Source organism: Larimichthys crocea, chromosome II (assembly GCF_000972845.2).
Source record: "Larimichthys crocea isolate SSNF chromosome II, L_crocea_2.0, whole genome shotgun sequence".
Lineage (NCBI taxonomy): Eukaryota > Metazoa > Chordata > Actinopteri > Sciaenidae > Larimichthys > Larimichthys crocea.
This window is the reverse complement of record NC_040012.1, coordinates 2,424,582-2,445,108: the sequence shown is the minus strand read 5'-3', so window position 1 is coordinate 2,445,108 and position 20,527 is coordinate 2,424,582. Positions and strand designations below refer to the sequence as shown.

Sequence of the window (20,527 nt, the reverse complement as noted above, 5' to 3'; positions counted from 1 at the left end):
GGGCATATTGTAAAATAAAAACATACTACAATCAAGATCTGATATTTCACTTGTCAAAGCCTTGAAATAGAGCTCAAATATCTGTGCTCAAATATCTGTAAAATAATAACAAAAAACCTGCACCTAGTAGCAGATGTTTGATATATTATCAATAGTAGGGAGTCAACCGAAAAGGAGATCTATATAGAAAATATCTATTTTAGACAAAGAATGTGTTTGAACCTGCATAGAACAAATATCATTTGTCTATATTGCACAGCAAACAAACAGCCGCCTGTCTACATTTAGTTTCTGTCTCCCAACTCCTGCACTGTTGTCATCAGTGTGTGGTCACCTCATCAAATCTGTGTCTCCTGCAGCATTTTTTCCTTTATGGTTTTCATTGGACCACAGTGTGTTTTCTGGACAGATTCGCCCGCGGTGCACAAACACCAAAACTGCAGATTTCAAGCCGACTGTGCAGCTCTGTGGCACGGTGGTTAAGAATGTGCACAGAAAGGAAGCAGTGTAGAATACATAGTGTAATGCATACTCAAGTAAGAGTAAAATTACCCAATAAAATGACTTAATTACAGTAAGTACGAGTCGTTTTAATTTGTTCTCTTCAACCCTGATCAAATATTATACCACCTTAAAGATGCTGCATGAATATTGTATATCATCAGATGAAAATCCATGAATGGTTTGATGAATATGCTTCACAGTCACCAGATCTCAGTCTGAACACCTGTATGGAGATTTTGGAGCATGGCCATGTCTGCATTTGTTGTCATCAAAACAACAAATGCAGGATAATCAGTTCGTCCTGCCGATGGAAACGGATTTATTCCAGGTCGGCCTGAAAGTGGCGTCAGCTGAAGACAAATAAAGCAGAATAAAGATAGAAGCACACTCCCACACACACACACACACACACACAGTATAATCTATTAGAGGACCACAGTGCCAGGCATCGATTAGTCTCTTAATGTGTGTATCCTTCCTCATATTAAACATCACCAATAATGTGCTGAGTGTAATCTGATCGATTGGATTCAGTTGATTTATTGAAGAAATGTGCACTCGCGCAGGTTTGTAACCTTTCTGATGCACAATAACACCAACGAGACTTTGATGGAATATACTTTAGTAACATCGCATCGATGCACACTGCACGATTTGTATCTGCTGCTAGGATTGTGTCTCACTTCTTATCCGATCTTTAAAAGTGTAGTGTACATTGTGTGTTTGTGTGTCCATGCACACTGCCCACATTGCATGTGTGGGGGGGTGTTGACAGAAGTCTGCCCAGACAGATAAACTGTGGTTAATCGAATGGGCTGCGACACAATAAAGACACTTCAAACACTGAAAAACTAGGCTCTCTCTCTGTGTGTGTGTGTGTGTGTAGGAAAATACTTTGTCAGGCCAAAACTACGCCTCAGAGCTCAAACACCAGATGGACGGGTTCTGAAGGAGGAGGCTGTTGACCGGTGTCCCACTGAGCACACACAAACACACACACAGAGTGAGTGTCAGAAAGCCCGACAAAGAACAAACACGGTGAAAGCCAACCTAAATGCCGCTTGACGTTTAGAAAGAGGAATCCGTTCTCTTCTTTCCAACTCTTTTGTCCACCAGCTGCAGTACGTAAGTTACCAGCACGACATGTTGTGTCTTAAGGTGGTTTCTGTAGAAAATAGTCAGTGAAGGAAAACTAGGTCTATCTTTGTAGCTTTATCCTCAAAGACTAGACGCCTATTTTGCAGGTCTTTTCAGATGGTAATTTTATCAGATTAAGGGATCACATTGCCTTAAATTCCTGCTTTGACTTGGCTGAGAGACACGTCAGGCTACGAGTTAAACACCGTGCAAAAAGAGCCTGCAGTTAATGGTGAAGAGGTAAAAAACACTCGTGCAGAGAGAGAACGCTATAGAAGCCTGACAATTGCTCATTTTAGTTACTAATGCACCGTGCTTGTCAGATTGGAGCATAACCAGGCTGCTGACATGCAGTTTGTGCCAAATATTAAACGGCAATTTAGATTTCATTCATTTGGTCTACTTTCACTTCTTGCTGGCTGTGCAAACACTCTCTGCTTCTCTGAAACCGATGCATTTAAGTCCCCTCGAGCCGTCATAGAAAAACCTTCAAAACTACTTGCTGTAATGTCACAAAATTAGCTGTGGATATTCATGATCGCTTGAGGATAAATGATCTTAGTGATCCTCTAAAGTTTCAGCTAGAGACATCGAGGCAAAATTCGATTTACACCAACACTTTGTTCCATTTAAAGGTATTTTGAAACCCCCTGTGCAGATTACATTACGTTACTGTAAGAATTCATGTTCCCCAGAGGATGAACCCTAATGTTTTTGGTCACTTTCACACCCATGAAATTAAAATACTGATCAATCTGACATGAAGTGTACTGAGCACATAGACACAACAACCCACCACAGTTGCTTTCTATGAGTTTATGTGGCGCTGCTTTCGATGATGTCACAGGTTTTAGATAACAGTGTTGGAGCGTTCGTGTGCGCTCTGTCTGAATCACCTCAAACAAACAGACAAGCAGACAACAACATAATTTCATTGTGTCACAGTCCCGACAGACGGTTTTCTAAAATAGCTTCTGGAAATCGGCACTTTGTGATAACTGTAAGGTCTGTCTGAAATCCCTCACTTACGCGTCAACCTGATGCTACTTTGATATAGTCATATCACAACATGCATCCAAACCTTGAGTGTCATGTAAGTTCAAAAGGGCAACTGGTCAAGGTTCAACAGCTTTTGTTACCAGTCATAAATGTGACTGATCAATGTGTGATGGCAGGCGGAAGAGAAAAGCTCACCATGGAATCAGTGTCGGTCTGATGGCCGGTGGAGCCTGATCTTTAAAGAGCTAAAGGCCAAAGCTAATAAGCACTTGACTAACAGACGTGTCCGGTGACAGAAGAACAGAACAGAGCGGACACTCTGACATTTTATTCATGAAGATCACACTGCAGAGGAAAAGAGAAAGAGAGGGACTTACTGTGTCCGCCTTGTCACATATAACTGAAACTGATACAACTGAGGTGAAGCGATGGCTGACGGTCTGAACACTTTTTGTCACGGCTGTCACTTTAAATCAAAGCGATCTCCCGGGTGACTCTCCCCCAGTGTCTGTCAAGGCACCAGATCTAACCACCCAGGGAGAAACGTGAAGAATAATGGAGGTCAAGAGTGTGACATCACTGATCTGATGGCCAAACAGAGGCTGAAATTCATGTAGTTTAATGGACCGGGGGAACTGGGACAAAGTCTCAAGTGGGAAACCAGATCAGAAGGGACACATGTCACCTGATACGATGATCATAAACAGTTGAATTAAGTTATTCAAACTGTTTCATAAGAGTGTTTTCTAAAATCAGACAGAATCGTCAACTGGTTACACTTCAAACATTGCTCTAGACGTCAAAACTGATGCACAGCCATGCCAATATACTAGCCAAGTTTGAGAGTGAAGTAAAAACTACAATGTCAGGCGATATAGAGACGACATGCAGCATCTGTCTTGGCTTGTTCCACTGCAGGATTTGACACAGCATTCGTGGCGCTGATTGGCAAATCATTAGTCCCTCCGCTGCACTAAGTGGATTGATACTTTTTTTAACTGAGAAACTGCTGGTTCATGTCATGCTGCCAGAACTACAATCAGTGAACTCGGTAGAGTTGGAGTTGGATTCAAAGGCCAAGACCAGCTTTTCTCAAAGTTTTTCTGCCCCGTCTTCAGAAGCTGAAAAAAGTTTGAACAAACCACATTTTGACTTGTTTAAGCAGAAAAAGGTGTAAATAATAACATTAACGAAAGCTTCATGACATTAAGAGCTCATTAAGATCATTAAGATCTACATCTGCACTGAAATACATAAACGATAAGGAAAAAGTGAAATCTCTTCTTGTTCACTCTCTTTCTGTCCAGAACAACAGTGTGCATCGCAGCCAACATTTGGTGAGAGGTGTGTTGATGCAGCCTGCTTACTTTGCTGAGTGAGCTTAGTAAAATGACACAAAAGCTTCTTGGCTTCACCAACACGCAGCTCCTGACCAGTTATCCCCGTCTACATGAAATTGTGTGTGATCCATTCTCAGGAGCGTGTCTGCAGAGCTCCGTTTGGAGTGTGAAAAATGCGGCTTAGTGTTTATGGAAGGACAAAACAAAGAGAAAATGTTCGTTTTCAGAGTGTTTGTGTCTTTGTCTATCTGTGAAATAATATGAGCGACATTTCCTGACTGACTGCTCCTGGCCAGGGGTGGAAGAAGTATCAGATCTTTTCTAAAAGTAGTAATACTATGGTATACTTCACTAGAAGGAGCAGATGAATAGTTAACCAAAGAAATGCTCCACCATTAGTGAGGTTCTGATATTTGATCGGACAGGCAGAGGAACAGTGAAGCGGAAATGAAGCGGCAGACAGGACGCAGGACGGAGAGACAGGCAGCTTAAAGGGATGGAAAGATGTTACAGCCAAACTGTTACAAGTGCCCAGTCCAGAATGAGTGCTGGCATTTGCATGAGAATACAAAGTCTGGAGGGTAATTTCAGCAGCCTGATAACATGTCAGTCTGACTCAGTCCAACAGGAAGCTAATGGGCTCAATGCAGCACAGACAGGAGCAGCAGACTGGAGAGGCACGACAGATTTACATTTCTCTAAATGCCTCTCTGCAAAAAAAAAATCTTATGACAGGATGATTCCTTAGTTTTTTTCTTATCCATGACATACAAGCTTCTCAAACACGGTTTGTATTGTAGCTAATTAAACCTATTACAAGTTCATGCAAACTCTAAAGTGTGATGTCATTTCAAGAATTAGGTCCACCTTAAAACCGGGCAACAAGTATATTTTGTTAATAAATTGGTTAAAGGAACGCTAAAGGCTTTTCTACCTTATTCTGCAGAGATCCATAAATCTGACACACTGGACCTTGAAGATAAATTGCTCCACTAGCATTAAAACCTGCATTAACGTCACACATTAACACCTTAATTATGTCAAACTCTCAGTTTTTGTTACTGCTCTCGGCTCAAACGACACCTGATAATAAAATGCTTCACTGTGTTAACTTTGTCTGCTGTTTGGTGCTGGTGGCATAAAGCTGGGAAAACCAAAACAAAGAGCTGAAAGACTCTAAAACGCCAAAAGAGCTGCAGAGCTGTTTGGTACTTGTCAAGGCGAGTTTCCAAGGCAAAACTTTCCATTTTCATTTCACAAGAAGTCTTTGAAGTGCTCAGATTTAAACACCTACAAATCTGTGACAACTGGACAGACTTCCTCCGTCGATGATGGGATGTGATCAAACACTCATGAACAGGTGCTGAGGCCTAAGGCTGTTTTGCTATCAAGAGATCGGGGCTCAGGAGTGTGAATTTTTGAGACTGAATGTATTTATTCTGACCAGGGTAAGGCTACCAACTCAGGAAACATTGCACTCACTCAACTTCAAGTGTTTTGTGTCACGAGTTCACAGAGGACAACAGAATATGGAGATCACCTGATTAGTTGGCACGTTTTTTACGCGGTCAGTTCCAATTTACAGGTTCCAGTCTCACTCTTTGGGAAAGTGAATATCGTGGCACAATTCAAGTCCATTCCAACTGTCTTCCTGCCAAATGTTAATCGCAGTCTTCGTGTTTAAACATCCTCTTTCTTCAGCAGGCGACTCTGACAGTTATCAGTGACACCACTGCAATTAACATTTGGCAGAAAAATTAGTTTGCACAAAAGAAAAATGAAGATCTGACTGTAGATGAAGCAGAACTAATGATTACAACAGGAGGGGAAGATGGACAGGTACAATTTAGGTGGAAGAAGAGCTGAGGAGGGGGAGAAAGGAAAAAGAAATGGGCCACTAAGGAAAGAAAAGGGTGGACGGCAAGAGAGAAATAAAAGATAAGAAGCCAGAAGGAGGAAATCACAATGAAGAATAAAAGTAGCGGATGGACAGACAGAAAGAGTTGAGTCATTCATCCTCCGGGTACCTGGTAAAAGGCCATTCATCTCCAATCAATAGACTATCAGGGCTTTTTATCCACTTATAGTGTCAGGCTCAGAGCCATCAGGCCTCCGCTGTGATCCTCTACATCAGGTCAAATTCTGAAACGCAATGTCAGGTCCTCTGGTCTCACTGCAGAGAGCTGCTGGGGTTTTATAAAGTGCTTATTTCAAAATAGCTTAAAAGAGATTGTTTAAAAAAAAGTCAGTCTTTTAGTCTATTTATGTTCAGACAAAGACAAAAATGTTCTGTACTCTTCATATCCCTGGACTTGTCAGGAATATAGATCAGGCTCCAGCGATGGCAACATCTGTCTGTCAATCGGTCGGACAGTTTACCACTTTACGGTCCAACAACATGTGATGGAGTCCCATCAAAGTTTGTGGAAACATTCATGATCCCCAGAGGATGAAGTCCTTTGGTGATTTCTTGACTTCTCCTTGAGCATCACAACAACTATTGGATTGGTTTGGACTTTAACGTCCCCCAAAGGATGAATTGTACTTCATGTAATTGAACAACATCATCAGGTCAACAGTGTCCAACAATTTATGTTTCGTTTATGTTTGTGGAGGACTTTGCCTGCTGTACAGTAGAGTTAAAATGGTAGAGAGCTCCCTGTGTCACTCAGAGGTCATTGGCAAACCTAAAGGTACCCTCGCCTCTCGCAAAGCGAGGTCACTCTAAACTCTTCTCTGTGGTCGTCCCCAAATGGTGGAATGACCAACGGCTACTAGAACAGCAACATCCCTTTCGACCTTTAAAAAACTTGTAAAAACCTTTCTGTTTCGAGAATGCTTCCCTGCCTAACAAAACTAACAAAACTAACAACTACTCTGTGCTCCTTTACACCTTTCTCAGCTTATGTCCTCCTCTGTAAGTCGCTTTGGATAAAAGCGTCTGCTAAATGCAATGTAATGTAATGTAATAATGTAATGTAAAGGAGACCACAGGTAACCCGCCTGTGCCTCTTTCAAAGCATGAAGTTGAACACTGTGTATTCTTGTCTGTCTACACAGAGCAGCTGTGCTGATGGACTGAAGCTTTCAACTTTGTTAAAGAAACCAAGGTGAAATCTAACAGGCAGACTGACTGTCTGCCTCTGAGTGCCATCCAGTGTGGGTTAAGACAGCTTAGGTAAGTATAGTTCTTTGTAATACCCAGCCGAATCCTCACACATCTTTAAATTGGAAAGTTAAAGCCTTACTTGGAAACTAGCAGATCTCAAAGGTCCAGGTTTGGGTTTAAATTTGCCCCGTCAGGAGGTGATCTGCACAGTGGTTCACTCATTTCTATTCTCCTTGATCAAGCTTCAGTGCATCAAGGTCTCCAGTGAACGTCTTCAAACTGATTTCCTTCCAGTGACCAAATACTTTCCTCAGTCTCAGCCATAAAGCCTGAGCTAAAGTGACGACCCTTATAAACATGACCCCTGCTTAACATTGAGCCCGTTAGCCCGCTGACTGTGCCTCGGTACAGCCTCACAGAGCGGCTGGCAAGCAAACCTTCTCCAACAAACGCAGATGTTTGTTTGCGGTCTGTCCTTGAGATGTCTGGTCAGATTTGACATGTTCAATTAATCTTTCTTTGTGTTTGATGAAGTTTGATCAGTCTGCCACAACAGTACGCAGACAGTAGAACGAGCAACGCAGCTCGTGCATGCCTTGTATTAGCAGTAAATGAGACTTGAATTCATATCGTGATGTCTTATATGTGGCGTAACTTTTTCCAACATTCTGTAGCACTGCTGTGGTCCAACTCGAGTGAAGTTTACAAAACCAGATCTGTCGTCAGGGTGGGACAGTGCTGCAGTGGTTAGCGCTTTACAACAAAGAGGTTCCTGGTTTGAACCTCGTCTTCTGTGAGGAGTCTGCATGGGTTCTCTGCCAGTACTCCGGCTTCCTTCCACAGTCCAAAGTTCGAAGACATCTACTCTAGTTGTGAATGGTTGTTTGTCTCTATGTGCCCTGTGGTGAACTGGCGACCTGTCCAGGTTATATTTACCCCGCCTCTCACCCAGTGCCAGCTGGAATTGGCTCCAACCCCCCCGTGATTCTGATAAGCATAAGTAATTATGAAAAATGAATGGATCTGTCGTCAGTTTCCAGCTCACGACAAATGATAAAAACCTCTTGAAAAAACGCTTTTCTCTGAATATTTCTTGCATGTTTGAAGACGTCTTGCCACTTTTAAACACAATAGTACGACGAGTGTCTCTGAATCACAGTAGAAATTCATATTTTTGGAGTCTTATTAGGATTTGTTTGATCAGTTCAAAGAGAACTGCCAGCATCAGATCGTCCCTGGTTGCTGGACAACGTTTGATTGGTGTGCCATGAGAATAATGTGTTATTTAAAAACCAAATTGTTTGGCTACAAACACCACACATACGCCACTCCAACGGTCCAAACAAGCCGATCATTTGAATTGCATTGTATCTGACTTCAGCTTGCCAGTTAATAGAGTTCACAAAACACAGGGCTCGCGTGCCCTGATTGAACGCCAATTAGATTTATATAATACTGAAGTCAGCTGCACGTGCATATTTTGTGTCATGAGATGTGCTGCTATGATAGATGGCTACACCATCTGTACATTTCCTTGTAAGCATTGTCAGGATGATTTTGAATGCGTGTAACGTTATAGACTGCAGCCGCACGGCTGACTGATTAAATCCCTTATAAAGATGCTGTGTAGGTGGTATTCTAAGACTCTGATCATCTCCGTTCACTTAGCGGGTAAATGAATTGAGAGTGAAGCTGCTCCTCAGAGAACAACTAGAGGAGGCAGGCAGAGTGTTAGCAGCAGCAGCAGCAGCAGGAGATGGAAATGAGATGGAGACGTTCATTTATTCATTGATTTCCTCAGCGAACAGCTGGAATCGCTCTCTGGGATCCTGGACCATAAATGTTGCTGAGGAGGAAATGTGACACATGCAGATTTCCATATCTACCTAATAGAGCAGATTATAAAAATGCATGAATGTTACCGCCGTCCTTGTCAAGACATTTTATTTTTTTTAAAAAATCACGGTGGTCATAAACACATCATCAATGTGTCGTCCAGTGCAGGGCTGTAACTTTAATCAAAATTTCATTTGAATGTGGAAAAAGTTAATTATTTAAAAGGTTTGAATTAAAAAATGTATAGAAGTAGTTCAGGTCATGTGGTCCAACATAGTCAGTTAATAATTTTGTGTCTCGTGTTTGATTTGCCAGAGCGTCCAAACTGAGAAACATCTCTGGAAACCTGATTGGAATTGCATTTTAAAAAACACGTCCTGTGGCTTGGACCCAGATAAAAAAATACAAAAATCACAATTTATTTCGCTCTCCACACTTTATAGGATTTTTTTTTACTGGATATGCTAAAAAATGGATTTGGGCTGACTGTCTGAACAAGGCCGGAGTTAATAAATGAAAATGAAGGACTTTAGTGAACAAAGAAAAGATAAAATAAGACCGATGGACATCACCGGCTACACAGCTCAGTGTAGCTTAGACTCACCCATTATACTATGAGGGTTGTGTTCAAAGTAATCAGACAGCACAGTTGATGAAAGCAGCACAAAAGGCCATGGGCTGGAGTCGAACCAAGCCCCACGATACCATATACCATATTTTAAAGATTTCAGTTGTATTAACTGCCGTGCATTGTATCGCTGATTATTTTTATGACACTGCATTCTTTTTGAAAATGACCACAGTGACCAAAATGATGACAGTCTAACCTATCAACACGTACAGTATATTAAATGGGAATATTCATGTAACCCTTTGCACTAGCACTCTGTGACAGCCCGCCCTACAGAACGTCTGCTTTGTTATATTCAAAGAGCGACAGCGTGCTCAAGGTGTGGAAATAAAAAAGGCATATTCTAATGTTCATCTTTTATGTTTTGCATCGCTTGGGAATCATTCAAGGTGTGGAAATAAGACCCAAGCAGAACGACCTGAACCCAAACTCTTAAGAAGTTTCTCGGGGTATTCTAAGTGTCTGTCGCCCGCTGTGATATAAAGAAGTACTCGAGTGAGAATTGCTCTGAAAGCGCTCGCAGGTCACAGTTTTCATTAAAGAGTTTAACTGCAGGTGTTCATATATTTTTGATTTCTTCTCATATCTGACATTTTTAGCTCGCCTGTCTCTTGTAGCAGTTAATGAAAGACCAGCAGCATTACGCTATGGCGGCTTCGGATCAGTAAAGGTCAACGATGAAAATGAGCTCTTACAGTCTCAACTACATGATCTAAAGTATCAACGTGACCTCTGCCCACCCCTTTCTTTCTGCTGGTGGATTGTGAAGTTGGCAGTCTTGTACTTTGAAGCTATAATTCAGTGTGTTGGCACAGGTGGAGTGGATGTACCAGCCTTCTCAACTGTTACCAAAACCCAAAGCCAGATCAGCAAACAAAGACTGGCAGCATTTTGCGGCACAAAGGCCGTTTGCTTAAAGTCTGGACCGTGAAACAAACAGAGGACTGAGCAGTGTTCTGCAGGCTTCTGTTTACTTTAGTTTCTCAGATGGTGAAAATCATTCAGATCCAGATTAAACCCGTCTCACCCTCCCAGCTGATTCTGAGCTTTGATGTCAGGATAAAGCGGTGAAGCGTGTTCCCTGCAGAAAGCTCCGCAACAAACCGTGATCATCATTTTGTCAAAGCCTCACATCAGCATCCAGCTCTGAACTCCCTGCTGGGTCAAACAAACAACACTCACATTTATCCTTCTGGCTTGAAACCTTCAACACAAACAGCACCCACGGAGAATAAAGACGGGACAAAGCAGCTATCGCTTGTTCTCTCAACGGTGAATTCCCTGCAAGTCTCTGTCAATCCACTGAAAACTTTCCTCGTCGTTACGCTTTGTGTTCTGCGTCCTGAGCTTAAACAACAGCTCTTCTCCGCCGAGTGCAATCGCAGCAGAGCTGTTTTGTCAGTAACAGAGGAGAGATTTGGCACTGCTGCTTCCTCTCTATTGTCTGTTAGACTCACATTTCAGTGGACTAAGAGAGAAGCTCACAGGCAGCGCAGAAATTATTGTGCTGCAGGGATGACGTATTTTTGTAGGCCGACCTGGAGGTTAGCAGCGGCCTGAAGCCAACTCACTTCCAGGTTTAAGGACTCATTCCTGCAGCACTTTATACACTGACAAAAATAACAATAAACATATGATTTCAGCAAAGTTAGTTAGTTCAGTATCCGGTCTGATGAGTCCATGTCATGTGATCAAACACAGGAACAGTCTTATCGAGTCAAACTCGTCCTCACCGTCTCTCCGGTTCAGTTTGGCGAAGCCCGGCGCGTGACTGCTGGACAGCTGGGAGGAGCTCCTGAAGGACGACGGCGGCAGATTGGACACCAGCGCGCTGTCACACACCTCTGTCGACCAATCAGAAAGCAGAAAAACACACACTTAGTCATGTCTTTAAAATATTTTCATAGAAGTAAATTAGAAATCATATATAGGGTCAATTTGTCACATTTGTGTGATGTACTGTGGCTTTAGCTTTGCTCTTTCTACTACTGACATCTGTACAGCTGCTGTAAGCAGAACTAATGTATCTCCTATAGATGATCTTATAACACTGTCATTTTTATTTTTTATTCTCTTTAAAATGATCAAAATCGATGCAGCAGAACCAGAGATATCGTCTTTTTTTAAATTCCACACAAACTACAGAGGTCGGGTAAGATTTTCTTAATTTTCTTTCAACCAACGTTGTCACTTCATTTAATTGGAGGCAATTTATTAGACTCTCCCCGGAGCCATATATATGCCTGCAGTAGTACAGTATAGCTAAACTAAGGCGTTCATTCTTAGTCAAATCACATCGCTCTCCAAAGAGTCACTTCGTTCTTTCCCCACTTGAAGCGAAGATTTATAATTAAAGATCGACCTCCCTTGATCGGGCAAAGTACAGGCCCCAAAGAAAACTTCCCAGCAGCAGCAGCAGCAGCAGCATCCATTCATCTTTCCAGAGCGAAACAGACAAAAAAACCAAGACGCTCTGAATAGTGAACTGTTCGAGCAGACGTAGCGGAGCACTTATCTTGAGTGACGCAGAACTTAATGTTTCAGAAAAGCAGAATACCAGAAGTAACAGCCTGGATAAACACCACTGAGCAGCTGAAGAGGAGTTTTATCAGCGAGCTGCAGGTTCAATGGCGACTAAGTGAAAACAAGCGTTTGACATTACAACCCTCGGCGAGCAGAAAGCCGTGCACGGCGGCAGGAAGGTCTTGTCTCTTAGTATGGAGAGGTTTGTGGTTCAAGTAGTCAGACAGAAGCTTTCAAAACTCCAGTGTGTCACAGTGAGGACATCACATTATCAGACGCAGCACGAGAGGCATCATCCTCCGAGTGTTGTTAAAAAACAGCAGGATGCCGAGAGGTGAAAATGATCTACATTCAGACTTTATTTAGTCTGTGACGGTTTCACGAGAGCGAAGGGTGCAATTTTCAAAAAACTGCTGATTTGGTTATTAGCACACGAGTGTCAGGGTGGAGTGTAATCACTGAGAAGCAGGTCTAATGTTCCCCCACGTGGAAACAGGTCTTTCAGCTGTAATGCCGCCATATTAGATGAATGAACAGTGTAATAATGTCCAGTTGGATGAATGAAAGCTGCAATCATGTCATAATGTGGAGATGAATGGCGGCTCATTACAGGCTTCAAACTGATGGAGACAAATCAGCGTTGTCAGAAGCAAAAAGGTGTCGCACTTTTATGGGTCATCGGCTGCAATAAAAGCATCATATATCATACATAGAGCCATAATTGGTGTTAATTAAGCTTTAATTGACTTCTCCCACAATCTTACACAGGACAAACACAAACACATAAATTAACTCGAGCGCACTGGGCTTGTGTTGCTGCAGTAGACACACAGTAGAAATGAGTGTTTCTTTAATGAGACGTCTGCACGGTGTAACTGTATCTCACACACGCATTCGTAAACATCGGCTCAGTAAATATTCATAGCTCCAAAGTGTGAAGCCAAACCAGCGCTGCCTCCATCTAAAGCCTCTCTGTTAATGGATGTTGTTCTCACCTCCGAGACAAGAGCCAATTACTATGATTCACGCTGTGCGGTCCGATCTCCGCGCTCACAACTCTGACAACGAGGCTTTAGCTTTGATTACTCTGTCAACATCAGTGTACTTCATCTCAACAACACAAGGTCTTCATCTGCCTCTTGATATCCACCACGGCCAAGAGAATAACATTTGTACAAAGGGGCGACTTTGTAACCTGAATCTCTCATGTGAGTCAGACAGATGTCACAACAGCCATCGGATAATATTTAGCCGAAGAGAATGACATGGAATTATAAGCGCAGCATCTTTCATTTTAATCGTTAGTGTGGCTTTTATGGCTGAACTGCTGATATAATTACAGTGTTCAGCTGTAAAAACAAGAACAGAGCTCCGCTTAACACAGCTTAATAAACTGTGGAGGGCCAGAGGTTGAGCCGGTCTGCGATGTATTGGTCTAACTCAGCGGTGTCAAACTCAAATCACCCAGTCAGACACGTTCACCTCATGTCGGTCAGCCTGTGTGCCTCGTCAGTCCTAGTTCTCAAAGTCAACTCTTCTGTCGCTCTGCATTCACCCGCTGACCACTGATTAGTGTGTCAATAATGGCGGTACACGGGTCTTGACCAATGACAGTATCTTGACCTGTGTGGCGGCTGCTGCAGTGCATTGTGGGATTTGTATTGCAAGCGGTGGGAGTGCGGTTAATAACAGACATATCAAATGATCTCCTTGAGTTTGACATGTCTGGTCTTGCTGCTTTTTGTGGTGATGACAGATTTCAGTTAATGGATGCGGAGCAAACAATCAATTTAATTGTCACATAATTATACAGGTACAATCATCATGAAATGTGTTCTGTGATGTTTGTCTGATGACAGTCGTCTTTCTGTTTGTCACGTTTGCTTTGGCTCCACTCTGAGCACAGAAACAAGTTTCCTTTTCTTCTGTTGCATTTCTTTGACAGCAGCCACTCAAGGCCTGTTTGTTGCCTCCAGCGTTTGATACATTTTGAACAGAACTTTGTATTATTAAAAACACACTTACTGTTACCACCAGAAACCACGAGTGCTGCCGTTTTATACTGAAATCTTGAAAACAGTTTCACATTTTGGGAAATACACTTCTAGCCAAGAGATCGATGAAAAGGGTCGATACATCTTTTAACTGGTGGTGCAGCAGTGGAAGAAGCACCCAGATCCTTTACTTCAGTAAAAAGTAGAAATACCATGATCTAAAAATACTCCAATAAAATAGCAATTAAAAAATACTTTGTAGAGGCATCTACAGAATGCAAATACATTGGACAGATATTACTATGAAATGCTGGCACCAAAATGTGGTTTGATATGTGGATAATCAATATTTTTACATGACATGAAATGGCTAATGAGTAGTGACAAATCCTCAGAGAATTATCACCAAAGCATTTCTGATATTTCTCCCAGGAGTTGGTGGAGACCAAAACAGAGAGTGAATATTGGCAAAAAAACATTTTAAGGCAACAATACTTTCTAATGAATGCAGGTTTAAGTTGTTAAGCTGCAGATATGCATGTGAAGACGTTTACAGTCTGTGAATATGTAATCCAACACATGGGAACCCCTTCAGCTCTTTGTCTCAGTCTCTTTATGTTTGTTACAGCGGTTATCACTGAGCATCTTAATGTTGTATTACACTTTAGAGTCAATGATAATTAGTAACAGAGTGTTTTTGTGCTTCATGCATATTTAATCCCACCGTTTAAATGAGGTCTAACTACTCAGCAATCATCACGAGGCCTCCAGCTCTTTGGTCCTCTGATCGTCTTCACCCCCGCAGACAGACCTGGCCTGACAGACACTTGTTACTGTGGGTGGTGGGGGAGCCCTCAGCGTGAAAAGCAGGTGAATTGCAGTAGTCTGAAAAGGTGAAATGAGAGGGACGGCCTCTCCAATACCAAGTGCTGTAATCCCTGAGGAGATAATGTGTGGTGAGAGCACAGCCTCGCTGAGGTAACGCTCAGCAGAGAGAAAGCAGAGCAGTTTAAAAACACTGGGCCAGTTTTCCTCAGCGGAGCTTTGGCATTTAAGAGTGGACGTCCCTGACAGTGTGGAGCAGTGGAGCACGAACGCAGACAGCTCAGAGGGAAATGGAGCAAAATGTTGAATACCTGCTGGACTCTGCAGCCACTGAACCTCAACACCGACCCCGGCTGTGTAGAACAGAGAGCTTTCCTGAATATTAAACTGCTGCACGGAAACAAACGCACCTTCTGTCTCTTTTTGTCAGCTTCGACGTCTTATGGAGGGTAACTTTAATTTAACTATGACATTTATATTTTAAGTCAACAGCGGAATAAACAATGAGTCCTTAACGAATGACAATACCTGGAGGAGCAACATTTATGAAAAGAATATGTCATTCTGGGAAGAGATGATTTTTCAATCTATAATAAGATATAGGGAGCGACTCTGCTGTCTTTTCTCCACTGAGTTGCAGAATAACAACATTAAGTGATCTAATACTAACCCAAAAAAAAAGTTTTTGCCTCAGGTGAAACAATAAAGGGAAGGGGAAGTCACACAAAACTCAAGCAGCAAGGGCAGGGAACCATTATGTTGACGTTTGAGTGATGGGAAATGTCTTTTCATTTCAATCAAATATCCCAGACACCCATCACTCACACTCCGGCCAATTCATCCATCTATACATTGTGAAGTTTATCATTCCAACGTGGCAGATTATTACCAGACACAGAGAAGGAGACCACGGCTCATTCACCTGCATTGTTTACTTCTGTGCTGATTTGCTGAATAGCAAAGTACCCACAGAGTCCATGACAGAGCCGGAGACCCTGAATACCGATGAGCTCCATCCATCACCTCAACAAACAGCAGCGAACAGAAGGTCCTGCACTTCAGAGCTCTGTAAGCCCCACAAACCCAGAGTTCAGTGTCTCTCAGTATGAGCCGACTCCACTTATTTAGCCATTCAGAGCACGTAGCAGTAAGCAGGATAATGAGGCTCCAGCGATGGTTGTTTTTGCTCCGGAGCACTAACAGTCATCCTCAAGCTGGAAACGCCAATGTTCATCTGGACTAATGTGCCCAACTTCTATCTGCACTTTGACCTGAAGGCGTTCAGAGTTAGAGACTAAAAGAGTCTGAATGAAGTTACAGTGTTATGAAGAACCTTTCCATAACGCTGTCAGACAGTTAGACTAATGACATTTAGACAAGGACGCTTTTAGTGGATGTACTACTGTACTACTGACGGCACATTTGTCCTCAAGCATTAGCTGTGCAGCGTGTTCCTCAAATATTTTCACACCGAACTCTGTGAGTTAAACAGTGTCTGATTGTTGGTACATTTTAGTGCGTTTAATTTGGTTTTTGTCCAGTCCAAAGTGTGTTTTTGATCTGTGAGGTGAAACGATTTTCTCTATTGAGTCTGGATGGCTCTAAGTGCGACATCAAGCAGCAGTCATATAAAACCTTAGAACTAGACCATCACAGACCTCACCATATTAGATTATATTAAATAATTATGCTGAAAAGAAACCTGTGCAGTCCTTCAAGGCTTGAGAAGAAATGCCAATTTAGATGTTTCACATTGAGGTGGAATCACCACATCCTTACCCATCCTACATAAAAAGTGTCAGGATACATGGCACATTATTGTAAACCTGGAAATATAAGCATCCCTCAATACTTTTAAGAAGAACTAGCTCCCTGCCAGTTTTCCTCTCAACATTCAAAGACCGTCCGGAAAACTGTCAGACTATTGGACAACTACCCAACTGAGAAGCTCAGCACCTTCCACATCTCTCCGCTAACAACAAGAATATTTGTTCCTCGTCTCCAGTTCTTCATCCAGCTGTCAAACACACTCCTGCATAATGCTGACTCCCTCTGGCCTCCGACCTTTATCCGGCTAGAAAATGCCAGATAATAAGCTCATTATGTACAGCACGATCTGTATGTGCAAGAATACAGCCCGCACAAACAGCATGCTAATGAACACACACACCACTCTGCATTACACTAAACTACAGCTGCCTTCAAAAAAAGGAGAGAACAATCATCCTCCTCAGCGAGGCTCGCCACACCGAGCAGAGGTGTAGGTGGCGTGTGGGAGACAGACATCAACCAAATGAAGCGATCAAAACGATGACGAGTCACGTCGCAGCGGCTTTTAGAATCTCTTCATCTTTAAACCGTGAGGTTTAAATCACATAAAAACAGAGAGGGAGAGAGACACAGAGAGAGAGAGCTGAAACAAGCTGCTGAGAAACGAGATTTTCATTTCCAGAGTTCAAACGCTGCCGAAGACGAAACAACATCCATTGTGAATTACAATGCCAGAGTTATGCAGATTTAGAGGGAACGCTGCAGGCTACATCACTCATACTAATGGCTCCAGGGTGATATATGTAATAATAAAATATCCACTAATTCACCGGCAGCACTAAGTAAATAATTTCAATATATTTGCCTGTAAATGTCTGTTAATGGAGAGCGGTAGACCAACAAGTCTCCATGGGAAAAAGAAATGTTTGGCAAGAAATGTAATTCTGCCCTGTCATTCAGACATAATACACGGCACAAGGATATTCGCAACGTCTTAGCACCTCTGCAAATCTAATTTATTTCAAAAATGAAACACTGAATTGGACACTGGGGATTCATAAAATTGAAAACTCTGCATTGCACCAGCAGAGGAACTATTTTTATGCAAATGAGCGTCAGAGCAGCATACTGTACCCTTTTGTCTTCTCACAGGCACCAAACACTCCAAATATTTATCAGAGTGCAAAGTTACAGTTGAGCCGTTATCACCAATATAAAGCTGATATTGTGTTAAACTACATGCCTGGTTATCACAACATGGTGAATTCTAGGGCAATTTACCAATTTAGTTGAGTTTCCATCTGCGGTGTGGATCATTTGCGGTGTGAATGGATAGCAGACCTAATAGAAGATTGTGCGATCCATCAGCTGATTGTGGGGACTGTGAGGAAAGCAATTTTCTAAGCTATGTATTTAGTTATGCAACATGGTGCCAACGATCAAGACCGACTGGATCCCTCCACAGTCTCTGAAACTGAAACTATTCAGGCGGAGATCATGGACTATAAACTCTGATAATCTATCTGCTGTGTCCTGGCTTTGATTATTTCATGAACCCAGCTTCTAAATCTGTGTCTGTCTTGCAGTTTGTGCTGCACAAAGAAGTTTAACTTGGTTGAGCGACGTAGACGGTGAATGAGAGAAAGGGAGCGCTGGCATTAAGAAAGCCAACTAATCAGTGATCAGTGAGTTTGGTGGTTACGTTATGGATGTCCAGCTGTTGTAGCCAAAGGAAACATCTCATCAACACGGGGAAATACTGTGTTTCTTTACCGAGTTTATTACAAGGCTTTCAGGCGCATTGCTAATCTATAAACCACAGTTGTGGTCCAGTAGAGAAGATGGGTGGGCAGAAAGAAAGATCTATCTTTGAAATAAAGGTGAGGGGAAACATGTTCCCTGTAACCTGAGGAGCTTTACACCTCCACTGCTTGTCCATGGAGACCAGAGAACCTCACTGCACTGACACTGCAATAACATGTTTTATATCAGCTCCACGGGAGAGAAATTGGATGTCGTGACCAAAGGCATCTGTGGAGATCTGTGTGTGTGTGTGTGTGCAGCCTCTCCACACCTTCACTAAACCACAGCAGGAGCTGCAACCACAGCATCTACTTAGTTTTACTTTACAGCCATCTTCCCTCAGGAGACATTAGAAGATAAGTGCTCTTTAAAAAAAAAACCTCCTTGCAGATAATGTGATGTTCTCCATCACTCCGAGCTCCCGAGGCTGGAAACACAAAGGCTTTGAAGATTTAACTGTAACCAAGAGAGGAGTTTCTGTCCTCTGCAGGAGTTGTGGAGACGAGCACTGATGCAGAACTTTTACACTCAACCGCTAAAGCTTCATGTGAGTGTAATTGGGGGGAAGCTGGGGCTAAAGTCCTGACAGACACCAATTAGTGGTGAAAATGTGGGATATGGTGGTGAATATCTCCTGTCAGAGCGTGTTGGTCACGTCCATCTGAACAGATTCATCTATGAAAAAGAAGATGGAGACTTTAGTCCAAAAAGATGAGAGCTTTCTTCTTGCTTGAATAGTAAAACGCTGGATAAGGAGAACAGCACATTTACACCAGATAACACTGACAAACCACTGATGCACCAGTATTACACACATTTGTTCTCCGTCCGCCTTTAATTTAATCTTCCGCCGAAGCTCGAGGTCAATTTTATCTCCAAGTTGATAATGCACTTCACAGAAATTCAATTTGCCGTTGTTTATTTCTCTGGGTTAGAATTCATCATAGTGTTGTGGTATGACCCGTCAAGACCTGCGAAGCTCCTGCAGCTACGCTCTGCTCCCCGAGGAGCTGCATCACACAGAGCTCAGTTCAGATACGACCCGAGCAGAAGTTTACACCATAGATCAGAAATATCAAAAGCTGCTCGCTGCTCCCTTTACAGACACTTTAAGTACATAGACCAGTCTGCTTTACAGCTATTCCAATGACTGTAACATTAACAGTCATCATATATCTTAGATTGTGACAAACACATGTCTACAATTAGTTTAAAAACACACAAGCAGAAACCGTTTACTGCCATTTGAAACATGACATACGACATTTGAATGATTTCTTACGTGTCCGTGAAAACACATCACTCTGAAAACACGAGATATCATATGTCGACGGTCTTCTTGTCAATTTGGTGTCATTATAATCCATAAAGATAAACTGTGCTTCTGTATTTATATTTTTGGATTCTGACACCTTGTGAACTCGCTACCGGCGACTGTAGGCATTAGGAACCACTGTTTCATAAATTAAGATTTCTCACTAAAATAAAAAGTCAATCTTAGCAGTTATCTGCAAGTGAATGCAGAATGTATGAATGAATCTGGAAACATTATACTGTAGTTTCTGTTTGTAGTTCAAGTAGAGTTGACCAGTCACGTTTGAGCTGGCTTTGGTCACAAAGAGTTAGGGCGTCAATGACAGCTGACTGGATCCAATATTGGTGACACGGCAACCTCGTCTATCTGGTTGATGGGAGCGGTGAGAGTGAACCAAAATAAAAGACACGCTCCATAGAACCATAGATTTGGGTAATAATGGTTTCAAGTACTACTTTCAGAGTACACATATCGATTTGATACATTGTTGAATTAAACATATTGATTGCAGCTTTAAAACAGTAATAAACAGATGTGATCAGATTGATTTAATGTCTTTAAAGTGAAGCTCATCCCGACATGAACATGGACACATCCAGCCAATAGCATAAAGCTGTTTCTAAAACTTTCACTTTTTTTTTTTTTGGCCTGGCATTAATATTTATACCTGTGCAGTCTTCCAGAAAGACGGTACTCTTGGGGCGCTGCAAAAATGAGGGCTGAACACTCACACTCCCTTAA

General features: G+C 42.3%; 1 protein-coding gene across 7 annotated transcripts in view; it reads right to left on the bottom strand.

Annotated features, from left to right (window-relative positions):
* The window catches only part of LOC104935900 (contactin-associated protein-like 4), a 160,709-nt gene that overhangs the window by 64,807 nt on the left and 75,375 nt on the right, over window positions 1-20,527 (bottom strand). For all 7 annotated transcript variants that reach the window (XM_027291868.1, XM_027291863.1, XM_027291864.1 and 4 more), the window contains one exon: window positions 11,290-11,400. In XM_027291868.1, the coding sequence (XP_027147669.1) occupies window positions 11,290-11,400 (111 nt within the window). The remainder of the gene's footprint in view (window positions 1-11,289; window positions 11,401-20,527) is intronic.